Source organism: Glycine soja, chromosome 15 (genome assembly GCF_004193775.1).
Source record: "Glycine soja cultivar W05 chromosome 15, ASM419377v2, whole genome shotgun sequence".
Lineage (NCBI taxonomy): Eukaryota > Viridiplantae > Streptophyta > Magnoliopsida > Fabales > Fabaceae > Glycine > Glycine soja.
In genome coordinates this window covers 13,012,885-13,037,858 of record NC_041016.1, presented here as the reverse complement: position 1 = coordinate 13,037,858, position 24,974 = coordinate 13,012,885, and the positions used below count along the sequence as shown (strand labels likewise).

The following is a 24,974-nucleotide window of genomic DNA, read 5'->3' as shown; positions in this document are numbered from 1 at the left end:
AAGTCAAACGTTAACTTTGATGTGATGTATTAGTATTGATATGACATTTCGATAGGCTACAAACCTAATACTTATGTGACAAGAGATTAAATAAAGTGAAAAATAAAAAGGATCTTGATAAAAATAATATGTGTATTAATATTAATTACAAAATAATTTATATATTAATTATGAAATTTAATTATAATTTGATAAAATAAAAAAATATGTAAATTATTCAAAATAAAAAAATATAAATTATATAAAATAACATTAAAAATATTTACACATTGAATATTTTCTTAATTTATAATTTTTTTATAATTTTAAAAAATTAATAACTCTTGACTAATAATATATACAAAATAGTGTTTATAAAATTAATTAAACAAATATTTTAATGATTTATTATCTTATCTTTAAATAGAAGATTGTGAGTTCTCCTTCCTATTAAGATTTTTAAAAGGACCAAAATTGCTTAATATAAAAAATAGGAGAACTATGTCTTAAATTTGAAAATAAAAGACTAAAATCATAAATTTAAAATTATAAGAGACCAAAATTAAGATTTAGGTTAAATTCTACTCATCAATCCATCTTTTTACAAGTTATTTCTGTCTTATTTCAATCGTTTTCCATATCTTGCGGTCTAGAACTCACTACTGTATAGAAAAATTCTTGCGAGTTCGTAATTGCAAACAACATTTCCTTTTTGGTGATAAAATCTTTTGTGTTCAAAATCATTAGATTTTTCTTCTTCTTTTTTCAGTCGGACATCAAGAAAAATGTTACTTACACGGAAATGAAAAAAACACAGATAATTTTTCATTTAAATTTTTTGACAGAAAATGTTGTTGATAAATTTTGTGAATAACTTGATTAAAAAATAAAAATTAACTGAAAGTTGATAAATTATTTGAACTAATATTTCCCTCTACTTTTTTTACTGCACATTTCCCTACTTCTAGGTCCCAATTTATATATTATATGAGTTTTCGCACGCAAAAGAAATATTATAATGAGTTTACTTTTAAACATTTCAATGGACCTTGTCATATAATCATATTAGACAAATATATCCAACCTAAAGATCACAGTGATTATAACTTTATTTTATTTATGTTATTCGTGTGATATTTATGGCTACTAGCCTTCTACTGTTACTTTAGCAGCTCAATTGACAATTATTTAATTAATTCAATCTATTAGATGCATTATCTATTTTTTCCGGAAATATTTTTTTATAAGGAAAAAGAGCAAAATTTGACGAGGGAGAATTTAAAATAGAAAAGGGTAAGTTCCAGTGGACAATCAATTTTGGACAAGTGATTTTTGCCTTATATCAATCATTTTCCAAATCTTGTGGCCTAGAGCTTAACACTACTTAGAAAAAGTTCTTGCGTAATTGCAAACAGCATTTCCTTTTTGGTGATAAAAACGTTATTGCTCAAGATTGTGAGATTTTTCCTTTTCTATTTTCTCTCCGACATGAGAAAAAATGTTACACGTACGTAAGAGAAAAACATAATTCTTCATTTAAACTTTTTTTTTATAAAGGATGTGGTTGATAAAATTAGTGAACAAGTTAATTGAAAATTGAAAGTTGATAAATTATATGATGGACTTAAAATTATTAATAAAACGAACCGTGGAATTGTGAAAAACGATATAAACAGACGTAAAAGAAAAAAATTGTGATGAGGTAATAAGGATAAAAATAAAAATAATAATTAGAGATTTCTAAATTCAAATGTCACCTAAAATACTATTTCAGAACTTATATTGAAACGTTACATATTATCAAATTATTAAATAATTTCTTTATCAAATAAGTCTAATTTGATGAAATATATTTTTAAATTAGTCAAATAACTTAATGGTATCTTTGGTTTAGAAAAGACAATGAAAGAAAATAAATGAATGAAAAATTGATGATTTTATAGGTTGTATGGTAGTTTTTTTTTTTTTTAAAAAAAAACTAATCAAGTATATAAAATAACATATATATTAACCATATAATATATAAAGCAACATTTATACTTCTTTTTCTTTTCATTTTAGAAAGACAACTAAGGGCATCTCCAACACTCATTCTTGTTGAGGTTCTTAAAGTACAAATTCTGTTCTTATTTCAATCATGCATTGGAGAGAAATGAGTTAGCATTCACCTGAAAAACCATAGCTTCCACAAAAACCTTGAAGAACTTGTGTTTATCATAAAAGCAATTAACAAAGGAGAGAGAAAGAAAGAAATTTCAATAAAAAATAATTTAAGAACTCATATTAGTGTAAATTTTAGCATTGAAATATAAGATATTGAAAGTTCTTAAATTATATGTTGCACTAATGAATCCATAAAATGCGTATTAAGAACCCAAAATATATTTTAGTGTTAGAAATCCCCTAGGGTTTCACTTATTAGTTTTCTCTCTTCATATTAAGTAATTAAACAAAAGAAAAAAGAAATATTTTTTATCATTATTTTTTTCTTCCATTTTCTATAATAAACACAGGTATGTTTGATAGAAAGAAAAGGAAATTGAATAAATACAAATAGGTGATAAAGAAATAAAGTAAAAATTAAAGTATTTAATTAAAAAGAGATAGAAAAAAATAAAAAAAAGATATAAACAAATGCATGAAAAGAAAGAAAAATTAGAGTAGAAAAATACTCACTATTTAACTCTTTACTTTCTATTTTTTCAAATACCTATTTTATTTTCTGAAAGTATAAGACAATGATAATTGATTTTTGAAAGAATTTAAATTTAATTTGTACATGTAGTATGATAGATCAGTCTTCCAGTTAAATGTCTCTCAACTTTATAATTTAATATCAAATTAATCATAAAAAATATAATTTATTATTAAATTATTTTAAAAAAATATAATTTAATGAAAAAATAATTTTACAAATTTAATAATAAGATCAATCTAATGCATTTTTTTACATTCAAAAATTAAATTTAAATTCTTTTATGATTCAAGGACCATTTATCACGTCTTACACTTTTAGGAACAATCAAAATGGACTTTTTTTTTACAAGTCTCCTTCCTATTTTTATTATACAATACAAATCCAATTTTATCCATTGCCCCTCTTTCCACTCCCTTATCTCCAACCAAACAAACCGATAATGTAACAGTTAATTTAAAAGTCTTGTAATAATTGCCAAAAAAGACATTGGTCATTTGGTCTGGTAAAAAATGAAAAAGTAATGTGGTATTACCGAGGGTTAAAAGGGTGAGATGATATGGCCTCTAGATTGTTGACACTTGACACCCGAACGCTGGACATCATCTATCCTATCCCATCCTACAACTCATAGCCACAAATTAACTTAACGGTAACATTTCCGATGCTTCTCTGTTTCTCTCTCCTCGATTCTGTTTTTCTCTCTCCTCAATTCTCATGGTCCCACTCATCTTTTTGGGTTTCGGCTCTAATTACAATAACTTTTTCGTAACAATAATGTAATCTCCCCTTTCTCCCTTCCCAAAGATAAATCCTTTTCCCCATGGTAGCTCCTTTGTCTCTCTCTTTTCCCTCTATCCCTTTAATTATGCTCCTTTAAACTAATTAAAGCAAAGGCGAAAAAAAAACCCTTGATTTTACCGCAACCATAAACAAAATTCAGAACAATAAATACCAACTCATAAGATGGTTTCACTGCTTTGCAATTTACACCCACTGAATTAAAAAAAATAAAATTAGACCCATGAAAAAAGTTAGTGCTAACCTGGGTCCTAAAAGTATAATTAAATAAATAAAGGTTTAATATATATTTTTTATTATGTTTCACAGTTATTTTATTTTAGTATATTAAATTTTAAAAGTTTTATTATGATTTTTTATATTTTTAAAATGTATCATTTTAATCATTTTTTTAAAATTTAAAAGTTAACAAAACACTAATATTTTTAACTAAAAATTAAAAAAAATTAAAACGATACATTTAAAAAATACAAAGAATTAAAATGAAACTTTTAAAATTTAACATACCAAAATGAAATAAAAGTTAAACATAATAAAACAAAAATAACATTAAACCAATAACTAAAGGTAAAAAGGTTTATAACATGATGGGTTGATATAATCTTAAACACTCTGCCCTCACACACCATAACATGATGGGTTGATATAATCTTAAACACTCTGCCCTCACACACCATAAAGATGATCTATATAGTGGACAATTTTGTGGTTGATTCGTGTCATGTGCAAAAATTATTTGGGTTAATAGAAGTTATAGTATTATGAACGAATTAATTTTTAATCCAGTGAATTGACATACTCATTACAGGACTAAAAAAATATAATTTTTTTTACTAAGATACATAAAATTATGTTGTCAATAATTTTTTTATGTTTTTCTATATAATTTCTACGATAAACATTTTTTTTTATTTCTTAACTAGTACCTTAAGACCCTTTCTTTTAAATTACTTTTAAAATTATTGAAACTTATCATTTCATTTTTTGTCTCATTTTTTCATGTAATTAATTAGTACTATTCTATAGTCATACTCTCCCCAATCCGGATAAAGAAAAAAATGATTTTATATTAATATTTATTATTAATTGACTACTATAAGAATTGTCAAATAGTTAAAGGTATGAGTAGTATTTTGATAAAAATAATTAACCTAAGAAATAAAATTCGAAGAGTCTTATAAAAGAAATAGATAAACAATTTCTCAATAATCTTATATCCAGAGAAAAATAGTTTTTATTTTTCTTTTAAGATAATAGTATGTTACTGTTACGGTTACTACAAAACAAGCAAACATCCCATTACCACTTCATTAGTTGATTAAAAATGTTCGGTAACTAAGTCACTAGAATTTTTGTATTTTTCTTCCATCAAAATTAAAATTTCATCTTACTCCCTTACATAATAATTATCGTTCTATATTTTTTACGCAAAAAAAAAATTTATAAAATTAATTTTGTTTTATCATTAATTTATTTATAAATTTCATTATTCACCACTAATATTATAAGTGAAAAAATAATTAATGTTATATTAAAAAATTAAGATGATAATTATTTTACTATATTTTTTTCTCTTACATAATAATATAGTAGAATGAAGAGTTATAATTAATTCACTTATACATTAAAAACCAACATAAATTCTCAAGGTAAAACTCTAATTATACTTAGAGAACAATAACAAAATTAATATCTAAATATTTTTTATCTTCATTCTTGGGTTCATTAGAAAAAAAAAGACTTTCATTAATTTAAAGTTTGATCGATAAATAAATATAGTCAAATTAAGAATTATTTATTTAAATATTATTCAAACTATTCAATTTTATCTTGAACATATTATTTATATCCGGTGTATTAAGGTTTGTGTAATTAAAAACGAAGCAAATAAATTAATCCCCATTAGATGGATGGCATCGTTTCACAGATCACACACAAGCCTCAATCACCATAATAGGTCCAATTTATATCATGACATAAATATTCTCCCCCCCGGGTTTATAAGCCCCTAACCCAAACCCCCTCTAAAACAGAAACCACATAACAAATTTCTAAGCTCTTCTTTCTCACTCTCACCACCTTCACCCATGGCCAAAGACCGAGAGAAGAAACTCTACGTAGCCGTGCTCGGAAACTACGCCGCCGAACTCAAACTCCTCCTCACCACGCTCCTCCTCCTCTGCGCCGTCGCCACGCTCCTCCAGTTCCTCCCTTCCCGCTTCACCATCTCCGCCTCCGACCTCCGCGTCTGCATTTCACGCGTCACCCAAACAACTCCCACACTTTCCAACTCAACTAACGCCACGTCACCACCAGCACCCCCACTCGTTGCATCTTTATCTTCTCCCACCACTTCACCACCGCCGCCACCGCCACCGCCACCGCCACCGCCGTCAGAGCAAGTCCTCCCCGACGGAACAATAAAGCGCGTGTTCAACCCTTATGGCTCCGCAGCCTACAACTTTATTACTATGGGCGCTTACAGAGGTGGCCTCAACACGTTCGCTATCATAGGCATCGCTTCGAAGCCTCTTCACGTCTACGCCAAACCCACCTACGAGTGCGCGTGGTTCTCACTCGCCGGAGACAACAAAAAAGTTTCCTCCACCGTCGGTTACAAGATCCTCCCCGACTGGGGCTACGGCCACGTCTACACCGTCGTCATCGTGAACTGCACCTTCCCGGAACCCTTAAACGCCGACAACTCCGGCGGGAAGCTCGTCCTCTTCGCCTCCACCTCCGGTGGCGGCGACGCCAGCTTCAACACCACTGATAGAATCGAAGCTCTCACGGAACAACCTCGCACCCTCGACACAACCTTGTTCTCCTCGAAGCCCAAATACGATTACTTGTACTGTGGGTCTTCGCTCTACGGGAACCTGAACCCGCAGCGCGTGAGGGAGTGGATCGCGTACCACGTGAAGTTCTTCGGACCAAAATCGCATTTTGTTATCCACGACGCGGGTGGGGTGCATGCGCAGGTTCTGGAGGTGTTGAAGCCGTGGATGGATTTGGGGTATGTGACACTGCATGATATAAGGGACCAAGAGCGATTTGATGGGTATTACCATAACCAGTTCATGGTGGTAAATGATTGCTTGCATAGGTATAAGTTTATGGCTAAGTGGATGTTTTTCTTTGATGTGGATGAGTACATCTATGTGCCTCCCAAGAGTACTATTAAGTCTGTGCTTGATTCGCTCTCCGAGTACTCTCAGTTCACCATTGAACAGATGCCAATGAGTAGCAAGCTCTGCCTCACTGCGGATTACGGCAAGACATATAGGTACATTTTCGTTATACTTGTTAATTTTTCAAATTTTGTTGCTTTTATTCTAATGGGGTTCGCCAACCTAACCATCAAGCATACGATGCGGATCAACTTAACCGGTGATTTGATGTTCGAACTCTAAGTATGCACATGCAACTGCGTTAAATACTTGAAAGAAACATCTTGTTATCAGTATACTTATCTTATCTGAACAAGATTACTTTTCAAGAAGGAGTTTTTTTACTCGTGTCGAAAAAAATTAGTGGGGTTTGCCAAATTTTTAGTCTTGTAGCAAAAAATATTGATGGGGTTCGCCAAAAGTTTTGTGATTTTGATTGGTTGATGTTTTAGTTCTAACTGCTTTTTATTTTATTTTTTTATTATGTGTTGGATTGTTGATTAATTTGGGTGTTTGTGTGCTGCGAACTTGAAGGAGCTAATGGGGGGTTTGTTTTTTTGTGTCGGTTGTGGGATTTTGGTTGATGGAACAATTATGAGATTAGTAGTAGGTGGATCTGTAGAGGTTTTCTGAGGTGGATTGATTCGGGGTTTAGTTTAGGCACAAGGGAATCTTGGATGGTTGTGGGGGAGTGTAATGAGCATTTACTGCGGGTGGTTAGTTTGGAGGAACAAATGTGATGTCATTGGTTTTTACCTTGTTTGGTTTTGGTGTTTGATAATGTCGTGGATCTTGAGTGGTTGCGTGCTGTTTCTTTCCCTAGTGTGGAAGGTGGGATTTGATTTAGTTTGTACGAGTTTGGAGTTAGCCCATTCCTGTGGACAGGTCAAGATGTGGTGTTTGTCTTTGAACTTTGTTCAAGGGTGATTTATTATTTCTTATTTATTAGCTGGATAGTGTTAACTATATTAAAAATAGCAAGCTGGTGTTGTTGTCTGTGGAAAGGTTTTCTTAAATGTGAAACTGAGAATTCAGAATATTTGTTTAATTCCATCACATATATGTCCTCTTGTTAGTAACTTTGCCCTGCCTCTTGTGGCAAATGTCAATATCGTGTTAATTCCGGCAATTGAAAGGAAAAAAAGTAAATAAATCATAGAGCGTGCTTACTAGGAATGATTATTATGATTTCTTTTTTCCTGAATGTTCGCTTGTATTGATTTTGATTTTGGAATAAGACCCGTGATACCTGGTCCACAAGAGCTTTGATTGCGACGGATTTGTTGGGGGTGCACTCAACCTTTTAACATGTTCATGATAATTACTGTTTCCTAATTTCACACTCTCTCAGCCACAGTTAGACTTGCTGTTTTGTCCAATTCCACCATACGCTGAATGTAGATAGAAGAAAAGAAAGCTGGTTTGTGCTGTGGGAATGTCTTGTTGCCTTTACAGTTGGGTTTGACAACTACATTTGCCTACACAGTTGTCAACCATTCTGTGTGACATGCTAGCATATAATGTTATGTGGGGGTGTTTCGTGGTCTCACATGGTGTTGTGGTATGTGAATTTTTGTTTGCAGGAAATGGGGGTTTGAGAAGCTAGTGTACAAAGATTCAAAGAAAGGGATTAGAAGAGATCGAAAATATGCAGTGCAACCAAGGAGTTTATATGCAACTGGGGTTCACATGTCACAGAACCTTGCAGGAAAGACTACTCACAAAACTGAAGGGAAAATTATGTACTACCATTATCATGGAACCATAGCTGAAAAGAGAGAATCTTGTAAAATGCTTATAAATTCAACAGAAATCACATATGACAAAACCCCCTATGTTTTGGACACCACCATGAGGGACATTGCTGGTGTGATCAAGAAATTTGAGCTCAAGATGATCGGAGATAGGGTACAACAGAAGACACGGCAATGACACTGCCAAGTGCCAACCTTTTTTTTAATTTATTTTTTAAACTAAAAATAATTTAACTTGTATTTTAGAGTAGAAATTCATTGAGCGGTTCTTTTATTTTCTCTTTCCTGTTTGATAGTTTTCTTTTTTCTTAATTTTTTTATGTGTTATATTTACAGATGGGTATATGATCTTTGTTTCATTTTTAATAGTTCTTTTGTGTTCCCTATTTTTTTTATTCTTTTCTTTTTTACATTTTGTAAAAAAAAAATAATGAATAAAGATGAATGGTTCAATTATTTTGTCGGTGTGGGGCCTGCATCCCCACCTACAGGTGGCACCATATGGAGGGTGGCGAATGTGCTCCTATTGCTTTGCTGGTATGCATGCATCTATTTTTATTATTATTCTACTTCGGATTCTTGTTCCTTAAAATTTTTTGGTATAAGTACTACTTTTTTTTTTCCTTTGTATTTGATAATAAGAGGTTCTGTTTCCATTTTAATGCAACACTAACTTCTTGGTTTCAATAAAATTTACTGTTGAATTAAGGATTATCGAGTAAAGTGTTAATTTTTTTTATGACATGAGTGAAGTGTCCATTTGATTCTTAAAACTAGTTTTTGATTAATTTGGTCCTTTGATATTACAAAAGAAACTAAATTTGATTATTATTAATTTAGTCTCTTAAGTAATATAATGGGTTAATTATAATTTTAGTACTATTTATTTTTTGTTTGAATTTGACTATTATTAATTTACTCTTTAAATTTGATAATCATTACATATTACATATTTTAGTCTTTTGACACGAACAAAAGTTGAAAATTAATAAGATATATGGTTGTTTTCTGACTTGCATTAATATTACAGTTTTAAATAACTAATAGAATCTTAAATTAAGAATTAAATTGATAGTACCTTTTAATATCAGAAGCTTCTTTGGTATATATTTTAATATCAAAAGCTGAAATGAATAATGATAATTAATTTGTTATTTTTACTTTACACATGTATTAGTGTTTTTTTTGGTTGTTGGAAAAGACATGTATTAGTGTATTACCATTTAGGAGAGATTTTCAATAATTCAATTTAAAAAAGTATACGTATTCTGAGCGAAATATCGAACACGCCCCTGTTGCAGAGAAGAGAACTACCTAATTGCATGTATATTTGAGGACTGCATACCCTTTTTTATGGAAGAGGAAAATTCAGAACGTTGTTTTGTTTGGGAGCAAAGTCATTGATGAAAGGGGTTAGCTTTAGGACAAGTCAAAAAGGACATGTCGATGACAAGAGTGTTCTTTCTGTTAGTTGTATTATAACAGCACATGATTGAACCATTAGTCACCGGTAACTAATTATCTTTAACAGAATCATTATTATGTTTTAGAAATACCAAATTTTATAAGAAATATATTAGTGAGATTTTCGTCCTTTTATTTTTTTAATTGAACACAAATTTTTAGGAAGTTTCGTAATATAACAAATTGGAACGATAAGCTAAAATAGTGAGAAATTATAGGGGATAAAGTAATTTTTAAAAATATTTAAAAGCATAAAATATATGTTATTTAGTTTCATACTTTAAATAAATCTAACGATTATAATTTAAAAAATAAAATTATAAAATGTATGTGTAATTTATTTCAAAAATATTTTGAAATGATGTAAATGATGTAATGGCAGAATTTCATATTTTATTAGTTTCATACTTTCAGTACGCAGAATTTAATTTCTTTCAATTTTATCCTAAAAATAATAGCAAAGCAATTGCATCTACAAATTGTAAATGATGTAATGGCAGATGTAATTCCTAATAAGTCAAAGTTGTCTTTATGGTGCCTGTTTAAGAACAAGTTTCAAAGATTCATACTTAAATTCTGCATCTGAAATCAAGAAATTAAAAAAGATACGCGAAAAATTAAGAAATGGAGAGAAAAGGAAATGGAAGAAAGCGTGTGATATTTTATTGGTAGCCAGTTTAGCGTGTAATCTTTTAGATGCCTGAAATTTAATTAGAAAAAAAAATCTTGAACATCATTATAATTTATTGGACTTTGATTTGATGCATCATTATTCTAAGCCTCTACATTTTCATTTGATAACATACCATAATTTCATTTAATTGGATACTTAAAATACTGAAATTATTAAATGATATGGTGGTATATTTTAAATAATATGATATAGTTTATATTAAATAAAAGGTTAATTATGTTTTTATTCGTGATTTTTTTTATTTTTTGTTTTGTTAGTCTTTGAAATAAAAAATTGACCCGTCTTATTTTATGATGTTTTTGTCTATCAATGATTTTAATCTTACATTCAAATATAATCCTTAAATATTGTTGTATTGTTATTTTGTAGTATTATTTAATTACATTTTATGATGGATCCTTTTTGGCGGTTTAAAATCACTAGAAAATATTTAGCTAAAATATTTAAAATATATTAAACAAATTTTTACAATTGTGGAAAATTACTTCTCACCTTAATCAACTTTGACTTTAATTTGAAAATTGTTGATTTTAACTACATTAATTTTAACTCGATTTCTACTAAAATAACGGTTTAATACTTTTCTATTGCATCGTTTGGTGATGCATTTTGTGTTGAACCAATCAATTATAACCTGTTTCTAATATACTGGGTTTTTGAAATTTTCATTTGTATGTTCTAGAAATACGTGGCTTTAGCTGAACCTCTACATCGGTTATTGGGGCACCTTGTTCTTCTGTCGGTTGGACCAGGAAAGAGTATATGCTAATTAAGGAATGGCATCAAAGAGAGCCACAATCCATGACACATGAGTAAAAATTTAATAATATAACGGTGGTAAGTTTTTTTTTTCCCACTTCCTATTCACAGAAAATTTGAGATACATATTGAAACTGGGTAAATTGAAAAGCATATATAGTCTGCTATATGATAATGTGGTCCACATGCCATCTTTTTTGTTTCGGTAAAAAAAGGCAGGGTCCTACAAGCTATTGGCATGCTTTATTTACAGGTTAAAAAGTTTTGGTGTGACTATGTTGAAGGGCAGGCTGCGAGGTATCTAATATCACATTCTCAGCCAGCCGACACATGCACATAATGTACATATGGTGCAACAAAAATGAGCCTTCAAAATTAGTCAACATCTTTGTTCCTTCCTTCACTAGCTTTTCATGTTGGGTGCCTTCAACTACACTCTTCATGTTTTCACCTTTCTTCATCTCTTAATCTCATGATTGCATTAGAAAAACATAACTCAATTGTATAAGTCCATGACGTGAGTTTCCTAGAAAGTCACACATTGTAATAACAATTCCCTGTATAAAATCTTAATAAATTTTGCTTATTAAAATCCTGATGAGCCAACAAATGTTAATTTAGTGGGTAAAAATTCGACTTATATTCTATAAGATTCAAATTTAAATCTCTATCAATGTAAGAATCTTATTTCTAAGTGATTTGTTTGTAAGCATTCTGTTAAACCTTTAGGCATGTCGTTGTGACCTTTTAAACCTCTAGGAACCAACTAATTTAAACTTTTTAGAAAAAAAAACTTGATAAATTTGAAAAATATATTAAGCTTCATATTTTATTAGTAACACCGGAACATTTATTTATGCGCGTGAAAGTGGAAAGCAAAGGAGAGGCCTAGAGCTACATAGTGCTAGCAAATTTCTCTTAACAGTCTACATTAAATTGAAGCTTCTTCCAATGCAATTGGTAATCAAGTAAAAACTTCAATATTAGTTAGTTTACGAGTTGTTATCACCAATGCAAGATGAGTAAGAAAAGAAAATAGCACATGAAGACAAAGATTATAGGGAAGGGGACAAATGAATGGACCCTGAATTGCAGCGGTGACATGTCATGGAAAAGAGCTGGCAAAATTGAAATGGAAAAAACCATTTAACAAATAATCATCTATAATACATCCAATGGGTTCTGTTGGGGGTGTCGAGTTTCTGATACATGTCTCGATTTTTCTTTTTCCCTCTCTCGTCTTCCTAGGGACACCAAGAAGCAAAAAGTATAAGAATTGAATAGTCTATACACCCAAAGAAACGGACATTGAAGAATCAATTTATGATGGGAAAGTTTCATTATTTAAATTCTCATTTATAGCCTCCATATGCTCATTATCACTTGATAACAGCCACATTAATTCAACAGAAAAAGTAATGACTACTATATACAAATAATTGCTTAGTATGAAGCATCTCTAATTAATCTCTTGTTCATAACCTAACCGTGTAGCATCCACTATTTTAATGAAAATATTATACTCTGGACATCACATGCTATTAATTGTATTGTATTTCCTGCTTATTTTGATTCCTTATTATGATTAGTGGCGCTGTGGGGTATGCTATCTTTTGTATTTAAGTCTACCAATGAAGAGTAACCAATGACTTAAATCCAAATAATCCCTAGGTTAAAGGATTTCTGGACCCATAATAAAATATTAGTTAAAGTGGATGCTAGATTTGGCGGTCCCTATCATATGGAGTGAAGTTAAACTTTTTATTTTATTTAAGTACAACAAATTACTACTTAGCTTATTATTTATGCACCTGACCCAGGCATCAAAGCATTAAATATTGCACCGTTTTATTGTTGCTATATTTTTATAATTGATGTTGCCCTAGATCAGTAGTAGTACTTAATTTACAAACTTTTACTTTAATCTGCAACCAATTTCCAGCTACTGACTTTTTTGTCATAAATCTCCTATTTGTTGGGTTTATGTAGAAACAAAGGACTGGAAATCTGGATAGAGTAGTAAATAACTCTGACATCACACGGTTTAATATTCAGTTAAGAGGAGGCTTGTGATAATGGAATGGCCCATACTTGAGATGTACATAATTAAATGAAATTCATTCTTTCTTTTGGGTAAGAAAATTAATGATTTTATATGCAGGGTACTAGGGGAGGTTCTATTCTTCCTACTGGATTATGTTAGGCCAATTCTACACGTATTAGTTCAGTGCTTGTTGATCCCACTCTCCTGCATCTACGGTTTATGTACATAAATTTAATTGGCTGGGTGGGTCTGTTATTCTGATAAGAATTGTTGATACCGACCTCAATGAAGAGTTTGTACGTATGTAACTAGATGAGAGTGAATTTTTATATGATTGTATTATGTGAAAATTTTATGGGTAATAAAATGTTATTGATATGAAATACTCTTTAATGATTTTGTTATTAACTAATTTTTATCAAAAAATTTAACTGATTATTTAGTGAGATATTTTTTTTATTATATTTTAAAATCAAGATATGGTTAAAGAAATCAAGTTTTATAGCACTTAGATCAATAATTTATTATATATTAAAACATTATATGTTTACATTTAAAAAGAGATAAATAAACAATTTTTTTACATAACACAATCATGTGGATATTTAGCATGATAAGATCTATTCTCGATATCTCCCCAAATAATGCAATTCACGCAGAAGTTGCAATTAGATTTTTAGAATGAACAATTTCTTGTAAATAATATTTATCAATTATCTCCCCAATTAATAATGCAATTCATGCACAAGTTGCAATTAGATTTTTACATGAACAATTTCTTGTAAATAGTATTTATCAATTAGATTTTTAAATTGTATGCAAATTTTAATATGGGTCCATCTATTTACTTTCTTTGAAAAGAGAGATGAACATAAAGATTTCGTAGTCGTGTAAAAATTTAACATGAGAGAATCCATTTCCTTGAGTTCCAAACTTTGTTTTTGACACTGGTTGAATTAATTTCATCATGAAAGTGTGCTGCTGCTGTTAAATATAGACATAAACAAATCATTCTCCTCTGTTTTCAGAATCCGGTGGGTTCATAGTAAGCATAGACGGATATAAATAAATCAATCATTTTCTTCCAAGTTCCAAATTCCAAATTCTTTCTCATACTCTAATACAACGTGACAAAAGACTCAGAATATGCACAGATGACTATAGACAAATTATATGTTAACCTTCCATGCATGTTCTTTAGTTTTATAGACAAATGGCATTACATTTATCAAAAATTTAAAACACTATGGCTAAGAGAAACCTAAACTTGGATGGCACCTTCCCACTTAAGACCTCCTGAAAGGGTGATGGCACCAATGATGACCTTTAATCATTGAAGCAAAGAAAATAGGACTATTAAAAACTTGTTGCTTATACAAGAAAGTTTCTTATTGTTATCTTAAACTATATATATAATTCTGAAAAATAAAGTATAATTTGTCAAGAGATACAGACAATTTGAACCAATAACACAGCTTTTTCTTGATTAATCGAAGGAATAATTTCACTGACCAACCATATAATCCTATCTTTTTCTATCTTGTCTGCTCTAATGTGCGTATTTGAACATAACTCAGTCTCCTTTGGCAGCCACAATAATAGAAGAGGTGGTTGGTTTCTCAAATTCATTTGCATGGTGGTTCTTATTTTGCTTTCAAATTCCCTCATGAATCTCTAACCAATCCTCATAATGTATGTGTTCCAAGAGAACTAGGTTAAGATATATATATATATATATATATATATCTTAGTTAATTATGCTAAGATAGTTCCTAGTAATAATAGATTGGAACAATAATTTTTGTTTTCATGCTTCGCGGTTTTTATTGGTTAGGTTCCAAATGAAACAGAATCTTAATTTGTGAATGGGAAATAAACTGGGACTAGGTAGAAGATTTCATCTATGCAGAAATTAAATGTAACATATGGTTCTTAGTTTTGTCCGTCTCTTTATGCAACAGTTTTATATATCAAAATCTTCTGGATAGAGGATTGCCATGAGACAAATTCTTTGGTAGAATCTTATGTAAGTGGGCACGTATTTAATAGACAGCAGACCAAACAAACAAATAAATAAATAATAAATAATTTAGACTTCTAAGCTTAGAGACAATTTCAGCTTTTTTTTTACGATAGAGACAATTTCAGCTAATAAAGTAAAATAGAAGCCGAGACATATCAGTAACTAATATAGTTAGTCAAATTTGAAATTAATCGCAAATACTGTGTTTCATTTTATTCGTTATTTAAGGTCATAAATGAAAATTTTGTTTGTTAAAATTATTTAGAAATTTGTAGTATGTATTTTATTTTCCTTACTTATTATTCTGATATATGTATATGATTTTCCTTTTTTTATAAGGGTCTAATAAAAATAATAATAACTACTATTATCTTAAAAAACAAAGCCTTGGTAGTTATCGGTGCTAAGTGCTGAGCAAGATGCATGGAATAAAGAGGATTAGGATTCTAGAAATTCATAGGAAGGAGAAATTGTGGATTTTACAACATGCTGAAATGTTGAATTTTTGCATCTGAATTCATGTTTTTTTAGGATAGGGGCACGTAGCAGATAATGCGTGACGTGTGAACCTGGTAGTGTTACGGAGCTCAAGAAGATACACATACATATTATGCACACTCCAATAAAATTTGTGTTCCTCGTAACTGGTAAAGGAGTCAATGGGTGACATGTGCCATTGAAGTCTTATATTTTTTTAGTAGTTTTTATATCTTGTTGAAATTTTACCTTCTAATATGAAATACAGAAATATTACTAGTCTACACTACTACTAGACTCTGAATTTCTTAGGTAGCTTTTTATTTTTATTTAAGCTTTATTTTGGGCTCTACTTATAGTGTCCTAGTTAAAAATGAGGCCTGGATTTGCCCTACAATACCTGGACTTTGGACTATATAAGAAGTCCATTTGAGGATTTCTTTGAAGGCCCATGTTTTTTATGCTGCTTTCTTTTCTCTTCACAACTTCATTTTTAATTATTGTTTTTATATTCTCAAATTATTCCTCTTCCCTCTCACCTTCAACCCATATTGAATTTTTTTGCATATTTTACGAAAGAAAATTTTTGTAATGTAGTTACGTTTTAATACAGTATGGAAACTAATTTTCATAGAGTATTTTTTGTAAAAAAGAGTTACAGTAAAAGCATGTGGGGTGAAGAGTAAAATTAGGGTGTCAATAGCATGGACTTTCTTTAAAACTTGAAATGACAAATGGGTGCTGTTAAGGCCTAGGTGTTCCTGACCCGGTTGGGTGAGATTTAGAAAAGAAAAAGAAAACCTTCAAAATTAGATACTTTAATCAATTTTGACCCTAAATCATTGTGAAAAATTGGTTGAAGAAACTATTTGTTGTTTTGGCATTCACTATTGTAGTAGCTAAAACAATGAAATCTCCAACTACATTACAATACCTACCTCGCCCCTTATACTAGAATTTTATGTACAGTAAATATCACACTTTAATCATTTATGACGATCTCTCTAAACAAACACATGCTTATTATCAAATATCTCTTTTATTACAAAGATCACCTGGTCTAGAAGCTTATCCAAGGAATGCTTTTGATTTATATTCACGTCTTTTGGAAAGAACCACTAAATTAAGTTTTTAATTAGATGAAAAAAGTATAATTATTTTAACAATAGTTGAAACTCAATATCATAAAATTGATTTTGGTACAATTGAAGCTAATCCAAATACACACAAAGTTAAGTCAGATTGATTTTGGCATAAAAAATTGTATTCAATTCAACTTGTACTATCAAGGTCTCCTCCTCCAAAAAAATTGAACTTGTACTACCAAATTAAATTTGGCTTACTTTAGATCAGCATATAGGGTCACGCATATCTATTATTTTTATCTATTAAAAAAATGAAAAATAGATCTTATATTAAGGGTTGCAAGAAATGATTTTTCCCTCCCAATTGGACTACCTTGCCTCCGTTGCCTCTGGGAGGTTAGCCTGTGTAGAAAAATCTCTTGACAGATATGATTTTATTTTTTGTCCTTCATATATTTGTTTGTTCAAATTCAAATACCAAAACATGCATTAATAAGTCGTTGGTCAAAATGATATTAAATAAAAGAATCTTTTGATAAATATGATTTTATTTTTTGTCCTTCGTATATTTATTTGTTCAAATTCAAATATTAACGCATTATTAACAAGTCGTTAGTTAAAATGATATTAAGTTTATGTTTGTTAAGTAAGATTTTAGATTCGAGTTTTATGGATGAACAAATATAATTAGGAGAAGAGATCTCATTAAACCTAACTATAGGTTCCTCGTAGAAATTCATTATCAATAAAATTATTAGATATTCCACGCCAATGTGACGGTGGAAAAAAAATATAATAGAGCAGGCATGGGCATTGGATTTCTCTGGTCTGTGTTGGATGCTGTCTTTTCGGGCCAGGCCCACGTGTTTCTTTTGGCCTTTCAGCTGTTAAGTAGAGACCCTTCCGTGAAGGAAACAAAGTCTCAAAATGAATATTACTTATTAAATATTAAGTATTAAATGTTAAACTTTAAATAATAAATTGAAAAAATGAAATATGAAAATTTTAGTTTTAAATATTAAATATTAAAATAATATACTATATCGTTTATTTTATTCTATTATAATATAGTATAAGTGATGTTGTAGAAAAAAATAGAAAAATAGGAAGGGAAACTATTATGGATTAATTATGTTTTTAGTCTATAAATTTAGTTTTACTTCTTAATTTTTTTTTTCTTTTTTGGTTCCTTTAATTTTAATATGTTAATAATTTTAGTTTTGTTGTCAAATAAGAATGGATGATTAAACAGTCACATTGACAATTATGTCATCAATAATTTGATAGGATAATTATTTATAATTTTTTTGATAAATTACATTTTTATTCTCTTGTCATTTTAGACTAGTTACTGACATTAGACTAATTGAAGAAAGACTAAAAATACAATTTATGGAAATAATAAATATTGAATATTAGATATTAAATATTAAATATTACATAAAAAAATGAAAGATTGAATATTAATTATTAAAAATTAAAAATTAAATAATAAATATGAATAACTAAATTAAATATTAATAATAAATTTTAACCGTTAAATATAAAATTTTAAATACTAAATTGTAAATATGAAATATGAAATATAAAATGTTAAATATTAGATATTAAATCTTAAATATTAAATTTTAAGTATTAAAGAGTAAACATTAAACATTAAAATAGTATTCTATATTATTTATTTTATACTGTTTTAATATAGTATAGGTGATGTAATTGAAAAAAGAAAGAAAGATAGGAAGATAAAATATTAGGAGTTAATTATGTTTTTTATTCTTAAATTTTTGTAAAATTTAGTTTTAGTTGTTGTCGTCAAGTAATAATGTAAACTAGTGAAGTGGTAATAATGTGAATTGTGACATCATCAATTTTTTGATAGGATAAACACTTGTAAATTTTTTAAAAAATTATATTTTTATTCTCTTATCTTTGTAAATTAGTTGATGACATTAAATTAATTAAAAGGAACTAAAACATAATTTATAAAAATATTACATGTGAAACTCATTAATAATGTGATTGACATATCATTAAAGCTTTTACTTGATAATAAGATTACAGTTGCTAACAAAGAAACGTATAAACTGAAATTACTAAAAAATTGTTTAAGAACTAGAAGTGAATTTTACAAAATTTAGAGACCATATATAAATGAAAAATATAAAAATGCTCGCAACAATTTTTCCTTTGGAAATTTTTGAAATGGAATTAATGAACAACCAATATCAATTAATAATATTTATTAATTAGTGTAAAGTCAAAAATGGTATTAAATAATAAATTATATAATTTATTTATTAAAGTTTATATTTATTTTTGTTACATAATTTATTATTTATTATTTTGAAAGAAGATTTAACATTGAATAAGTATTTTATAAAAGAGGAAAAGGATATTATACTGTGTATAATATTTTACATAATCATCAAATTAAAATCTATCATGGATGATATGTTTATTAATTTTTAAAATAATTATTTTAAAATAATTTAAATGATAATTTGTAATTAGATGATAGTGTAAATCTGTTTTACATAATTAATGTATAAACATTAAACTCTTTAAAAAATTATAATTATTTTTGTTATATATTTCCTCCCGTCTTTTTTATAAGCAAAATCAATTGATTACACACTTATTAAGGAAGTCGGTTAAGTTCATTAAATTGTATTAATTTCAATTAAAAAATAACCTTTTTGAAGCTAATCTTATTTACTAAGGTAAAAGTAGTTAAAATTTGTCTATATTTAATACCAAGATAGAATAAAGAGGACAAAGGGAGTATAATATAGTGTTTATATTATGATTCAAACAAGTTAGTTAAGTGACTTAGTGATTTTGGTGGTGAAGGAAAAAGGGAAGAACATGAACTGAAATCTCTCACAGTTAATTTTACCATTTTTTATATCTTAAATTTTGTTGGAGGATTAAAATAACTTAATTCAAAAAAGGAGACAAAAATTATGAATTTTGTATCAAAATTTTGAATTTCAAAACATTGGAGGATTAAATTAAGGAAATTAAAAAAAATCAAAATTATGAATTTTGGATCAAAATTAGGGATTTTAAAACATTGAAGGACTAAAATTATGAAATTAAAAATTAGGAGATCAAAATTATAAATTAAAAAATATAGAACCAAAAGTTTAATTTAATATTTTATTTACAAAAGAGTGATTAATAAAATTATCGTTTAGTATACGGGTGATTAAATTTATTTTAGTTAAATAATTGTTTATTTTTATTATTTTAAAAAAAGAGTTCATGATCATATATTGTATAAAGTATTTTTATATTATTTTTTAATTATAATTTATTGTTAATATGATTTTTAAAGTAATTATTATAAAGTGAATAAAGTTATGATACAAAATGATTTATGATTAGATCAAACTTTTTACACTCACATGAATAATATAAAAAAAAAATCCAACACACTTCAAAGGAAATTCAAACACGCACATTTCTAAACACTCACATATATACAGAGAGAGAAGAACAAGAACATGACTGTGTTTTCAGTCTTTTCTCATCAAATTAAGAAAACAAGGATTTATACTATCCACATTCTCTGAAAAAACAATTGATCCTCTTGAATGTCTATCGAAGAGAAGGGTGCTGTAACAGGAAATTAAGCATCATCTCCACTGCATTTCAATACTATAGAAGGCAGGTCAAAGTAGGAACTGAAGGAGTCATCTTCATGATTATTTTCCTGTATTACTATCCCTTTCGCTTGTGTAGAATTAAGTTCAAAGTTCTCCAAAGAAAATGTGCTAGACATTACATGATTCATGGAATGATCCACTTTGATGCCTCCTTTTCTTGCCTTAACTGCCTTTGTTTTACCAAAGCCAAAGCATGGAAGACACATGCAAAGGGTACCACATTTGGATCCTTCATCCTCCATTCTCTTGCCACTGTCTTTGATTGTCGCTTCACTTTTGGAGAAGCTTCCTTGATGCCTGTTTTGATGTTGCAGTTCCACTTCATGTTGGCTACTTTGCAGTGACATGTTCATCCATTGAAGATGCTCATTCTTCTCAATATGCACATTGGATTTTCCCATCATTGCCACTGGGGAATTAAAGAAATTTGTCTGCTTCAGCTTTCCTTGTAATGCTTGCTTCAATTGGTTTCAAGTGTTGGTGGTTTAGAAACTTGAAGTGTATAGACTTGAAGGTATATATTTTAAGAGAATTGGACTATTTATAGAAGAAGAGGTTTAAAGTGGTGCTGTTTCTCTCTTTCTCTTATTACTATCTTATTAATACAAAATATTCATTGACTTTATTGATAATTAATCTCCATCTAAGAATCTGATTGATTACCTTTACTGATGTTCTTCTTTTTTAATTACATTTTTTTCATTCACAATGCTTAAATTCAAGACCTTTCTTAAAGGAACCAAATTCGATCAGTAGCACCTGAGCCATTGAGTTATTGGTGTGTTGTTTTTTCCAAAATGGTTTGAGATTACTTTTTACTTTAGTACCCCATTTTGATATCAAATAGTTTGCTTTTGACTCTTAGGATCAGTTGACTTTTTTGGATATTTACATTGTAAATTCCTGGCCGGCTTTATGCTTGGATTAGATGATTGAGACTTGAGAGATGAGGGAGCCGGCAACTTTAGAATTTTATATTTCTATTGATTGATGCCATTCTTAAAAAAATGGGAAAGTAAATCATAAACAAATTAACACTTGTAACGTGCTGATATCAAAGTGAAGATTCTCATAGTAGGAAGCAGACAAATCATAGAATCTAGGAAAAAGGACGAGGAAGAACTAATGGCATCATTAATTTGCTAGCAAGATGTGAAACAAAGGAACAACTCCAACTACATTTCCATCGGAGCAAAACCCTTCTTCCTAATGAGTATTTGCTAATATATTGTTTCCAGCGGCGAGCGAGGAAAAAAAAAAGGAGTTCAAACCATGGATTTGAAAATGACGAACTAAGAAGTTGTTTAAATACACCATGAATTTATCTTTAATGGTTATAACTCCTCACTTTTCCATTTCCACAAAGAAAAGGAAAAGTTTCTATGATCACAGACTCACTAGTCTTTGAATTCTTGATCACGAATTATCTGTTGATTTTACTTATAGCCGCGCTATATATATTTTAGTTTTACTTACAAGCGTCATTGTTCAAAGGCACTAGATGGAATCGTCATAAAGTAGAAAAAAAGAAAAAATAAAATGAATACCTAATACTTGCAGGTTGTAGCCATATGATATGAGGATTGATTCCGGACTTCCACTATCAGTGGCTATGATAGTTTCAAATAAATAAGCTAATAGTATAACACATAAATTATCAATGCTTTAATTTGCTTCACGCATCTGTATCTGATTTTGATACCAATATTTTTAGATACTTCACCCATATGTATGCCTCTTAAAAAAATTATGAAAATCCAATGCAGCTACATGAGATAAAAAACATGAATAATATTAAAAAAACATAAAAGCATTATCCCTTGATAAACAAAAAGTGGAAATTGTATTCTTTATGCATGATTAAAAAAAAGAGATTGATGGTACTATTTCTATTAATTTTTAATCAATAAGTAATTTATGATGAGAATGATTTATAATTATTTTCTTTGTAGATTGCCCAAGAAGTATATTCTTAATTTGGATTTGTAGAATTGCAATCATGTCATTTGTATGCTTTTATACATATCTAGATATGGATTTTAGACATATCTAAATATCTTATATATTTCTTGTATAATTGTATCAGTGTAACGGATACGTATCATATCTGATACACGTACATAGTATGCGCGTCATACAGCATAACTGTATAAGACACCTAAGCAGATGAATGTTTACAACGGCAAAGATTAGCAGTGTATTAACTACTTACATTCTGTTTGTTATAGAGATCTTAAGAATGCTTTAATTAGTGTCACTCCACTGTGGTGAACACAAACTCAACTCTATTTAAGTTTGCAAAGAAGTTACTCTATGGTTCCTAAACTGTAATTTAATTTCTCTCTGTTTTTACAATATATACAAAATTCCTTGATGTTATACGGACATTTTCTTTTCTATTTCTTTTCAAAAAATCATAAACTCCGCTATAATAACTACATATCAGGGGAAAATGTGAATAAAAGATCACGTAATGTCATTTAAAAAATGCATTTTATAATATACAAACTCATTTACTCAAACATTTAAGACACTAGTTTATTTATTTTGTCTCCTTTAAATATTGTTCATATAATATTATACATAAAATAAATCTAATTCACATATGATGCTAGATGTGAAATGTGGTAGAAACAAACTTTTGCATAGTTTGTCACGCTATTGTTAACTAAAACACATCTTAGTTATATATGTAACCGAAATGCAAGTAAAAATCAAAAGTTGTCTTGAGATTACTGACCTCTCAGATAAACAGGCAACTCATTTGAGTACAGTTTAATAGTTTATGCATGGTGAGAAAACCATAGATGATCATTTGTATCACAAACAAAAATACCCTACATCTTCCCTTTAAAACTAATTAGTTAACATGTAGTCCAGCACTTGCATAACGATTATGCAGACTGCAGACATTGGCTACATAAGCAGGTGAATAGAAATATAACATAAACAACTACAAATGAACCTTTCTGAGTAGACAATTTTATTTCACATTACATATTTCCGTAGGCTAAAATCATGCACTTTGTGCTGCTGCTAAGAAGGCATTGAAATCTTCTCTGGCTTTCCTCAAACGAGGAGAGATGCAGGACGCTGGAGAGGCAGGGTGTGATGCAGAAGATGATGTAGAAAACCGAACATGGCGAGGCGATGCATCTGATTTTCTGACACTAGCTCTAGAGGAACCATTCTTCAGAATGCCTTTAAGGTCTCTTTCAAAAACAAAAGATGAAGCAACGGGCGAATACACTTCATTGGCACTGCATTTGATCAACTCCATAGGCAAATCAAAGTAGGAGTTAGTGGAGTCCCCTTCAATCTCATTGAATATTGCAGCAGAAGACCATGAACCACACTCAAATTTTTCCAAGGAAACTGTCCTAGACATTGTACCACCCTTTTCTGATTCTTCCTTTCTTGCTTTAACTGGCTTTAGTTTACCACCAAAGCCAGGTAGATAAAGGCAAAGGGCACTGCATTTAAATCCATCATGTGCAGTTTTCATGTGCTTAAGCTTAACACTCTTTGGACTTTCTTTGACAACTTCAATTTTGGAGAAGTTGTCATGGTGCCACTTTTCATGCTCCAATGCACTTATTTTGCTCAACCAGTGATCAAATTCATCTGAGGTAGCAAATGCTATTGCTCCACCACATGACTTGCTCTTCCTTAAATGCACTTCTTGTAGCAAATGCTGAAGTTTGTGGGTCAAATTACTTCCGTGGCCCTGTGATTCCGGGCTCTCTCCTCTTTGTTTCTTCTTGGAAAGTGGTGAAGCAAATCGAGGCGATGAGTTAGCTGAATTTGGGAGACTTGTGCTTAAGAATCTTGGCTTTGGAGGTTGTAGTGGTGGAGGGTGCAAAATGATGGATGATGAAGTTGTGATTATAGTTGGAAGCATAGTGGTAGTGTATTTAATAGGAGAACCTTTTAGTGAAAGTGGATCCACCATAATTTGCTTTTCATTTTGCAAGCTCTCCATGGTTGAATTTCTTGGTTTCTCAATCTCCCTTACAAGGAAATCATCAACTTCTATGTTGGTTTTATCTACTTGTGCAGAAGCCATGTTTTTAGACAATAGGAATTTCTGTATCAGAAACTCAACATGGACTTGTGAAGCGCCAAATGGTAGCTGACTACTTATAAAGATGAAGCACAGAATATTGTAAAGAATGTGTAGTAGCGTGCAAAAATGAACATCAACATCTTAGTCGTGATGACCATGTTCTCTGTCAACTGTAGTTAATTATATATTTTCCCCATTTGTATCAGCTGACTTTTCGTATAATATAAGCAGGAACTTGAGGACACTAATAATAATAATGATCGATGTTCCCTTTTGTTCTATAATATATAGCACA

At 29.7% G+C, this 24,974-nt stretch overlaps 2 protein-coding genes across 2 annotated transcripts; one reads left to right on the top strand and one right to left on the bottom strand.

Annotated features, from left to right (window-relative positions):
• The first annotated feature begins 5,457 nt into the window (after window positions 1-5,457).
• LOC114388104 (galactan beta-1,4-galactosyltransferase GALS3-like) lies at window positions 5,458-8,787 on the top strand. The gene is made up of 2 exons (XM_028348436.1): window positions 5,458-6,761; window positions 8,229-8,787. Exons 1-2 carry the CDS (start codon window positions 5,563-5,565, stop codon window positions 8,575-8,577), a joined length of 1,548 nt encoding a protein of 515 aa, XP_028204237.1. The 5' UTR covers window positions 5,458-5,562; the 3' UTR covers window positions 8,578-8,787.
• Window positions 8,788-23,321: 14,534 nt separating this feature from the next.
• On the bottom strand, window positions 23,322-24,710 carry LOC114387803. The gene has a single exon (XM_028348007.1). It carries the CDS (start codon window positions 24,677-24,679, stop codon window positions 23,630-23,632), a length of 1,050 nt encoding a protein of 349 aa, XP_028203808.1. The 5' UTR covers window positions 24,680-24,710; the 3' UTR covers window positions 23,322-23,629.
• Between the last annotated feature and the right edge of the window lie 264 nt (window positions 24,711-24,974).

What these genes read in the sequence shown, in the direction of transcription:
- LOC114387803 (XM_028348007.1), bottom strand. Translation starts at nt 24,679, where the DNA reads ATGGCTTCTGCACAAGTAGATAAAACCAACATAGAAGTTGATGATTTC.
- LOC114388104 (XM_028348436.1), top strand. Translation starts at nt 5,563, where the DNA reads ATGGCCAAAGACCGAGAGAAGAAACTCTACGTAGCCGTGCTCGGAAAC. An exon ending in GATTACGGCAAGACATATAG is followed by an intron (nt 6,762 to 8,228) that starts GTACATTTTCGT and finishes TTTTGTTTGCAG; the next exon opens with GAAATGGGGGTTTGAGAAGC.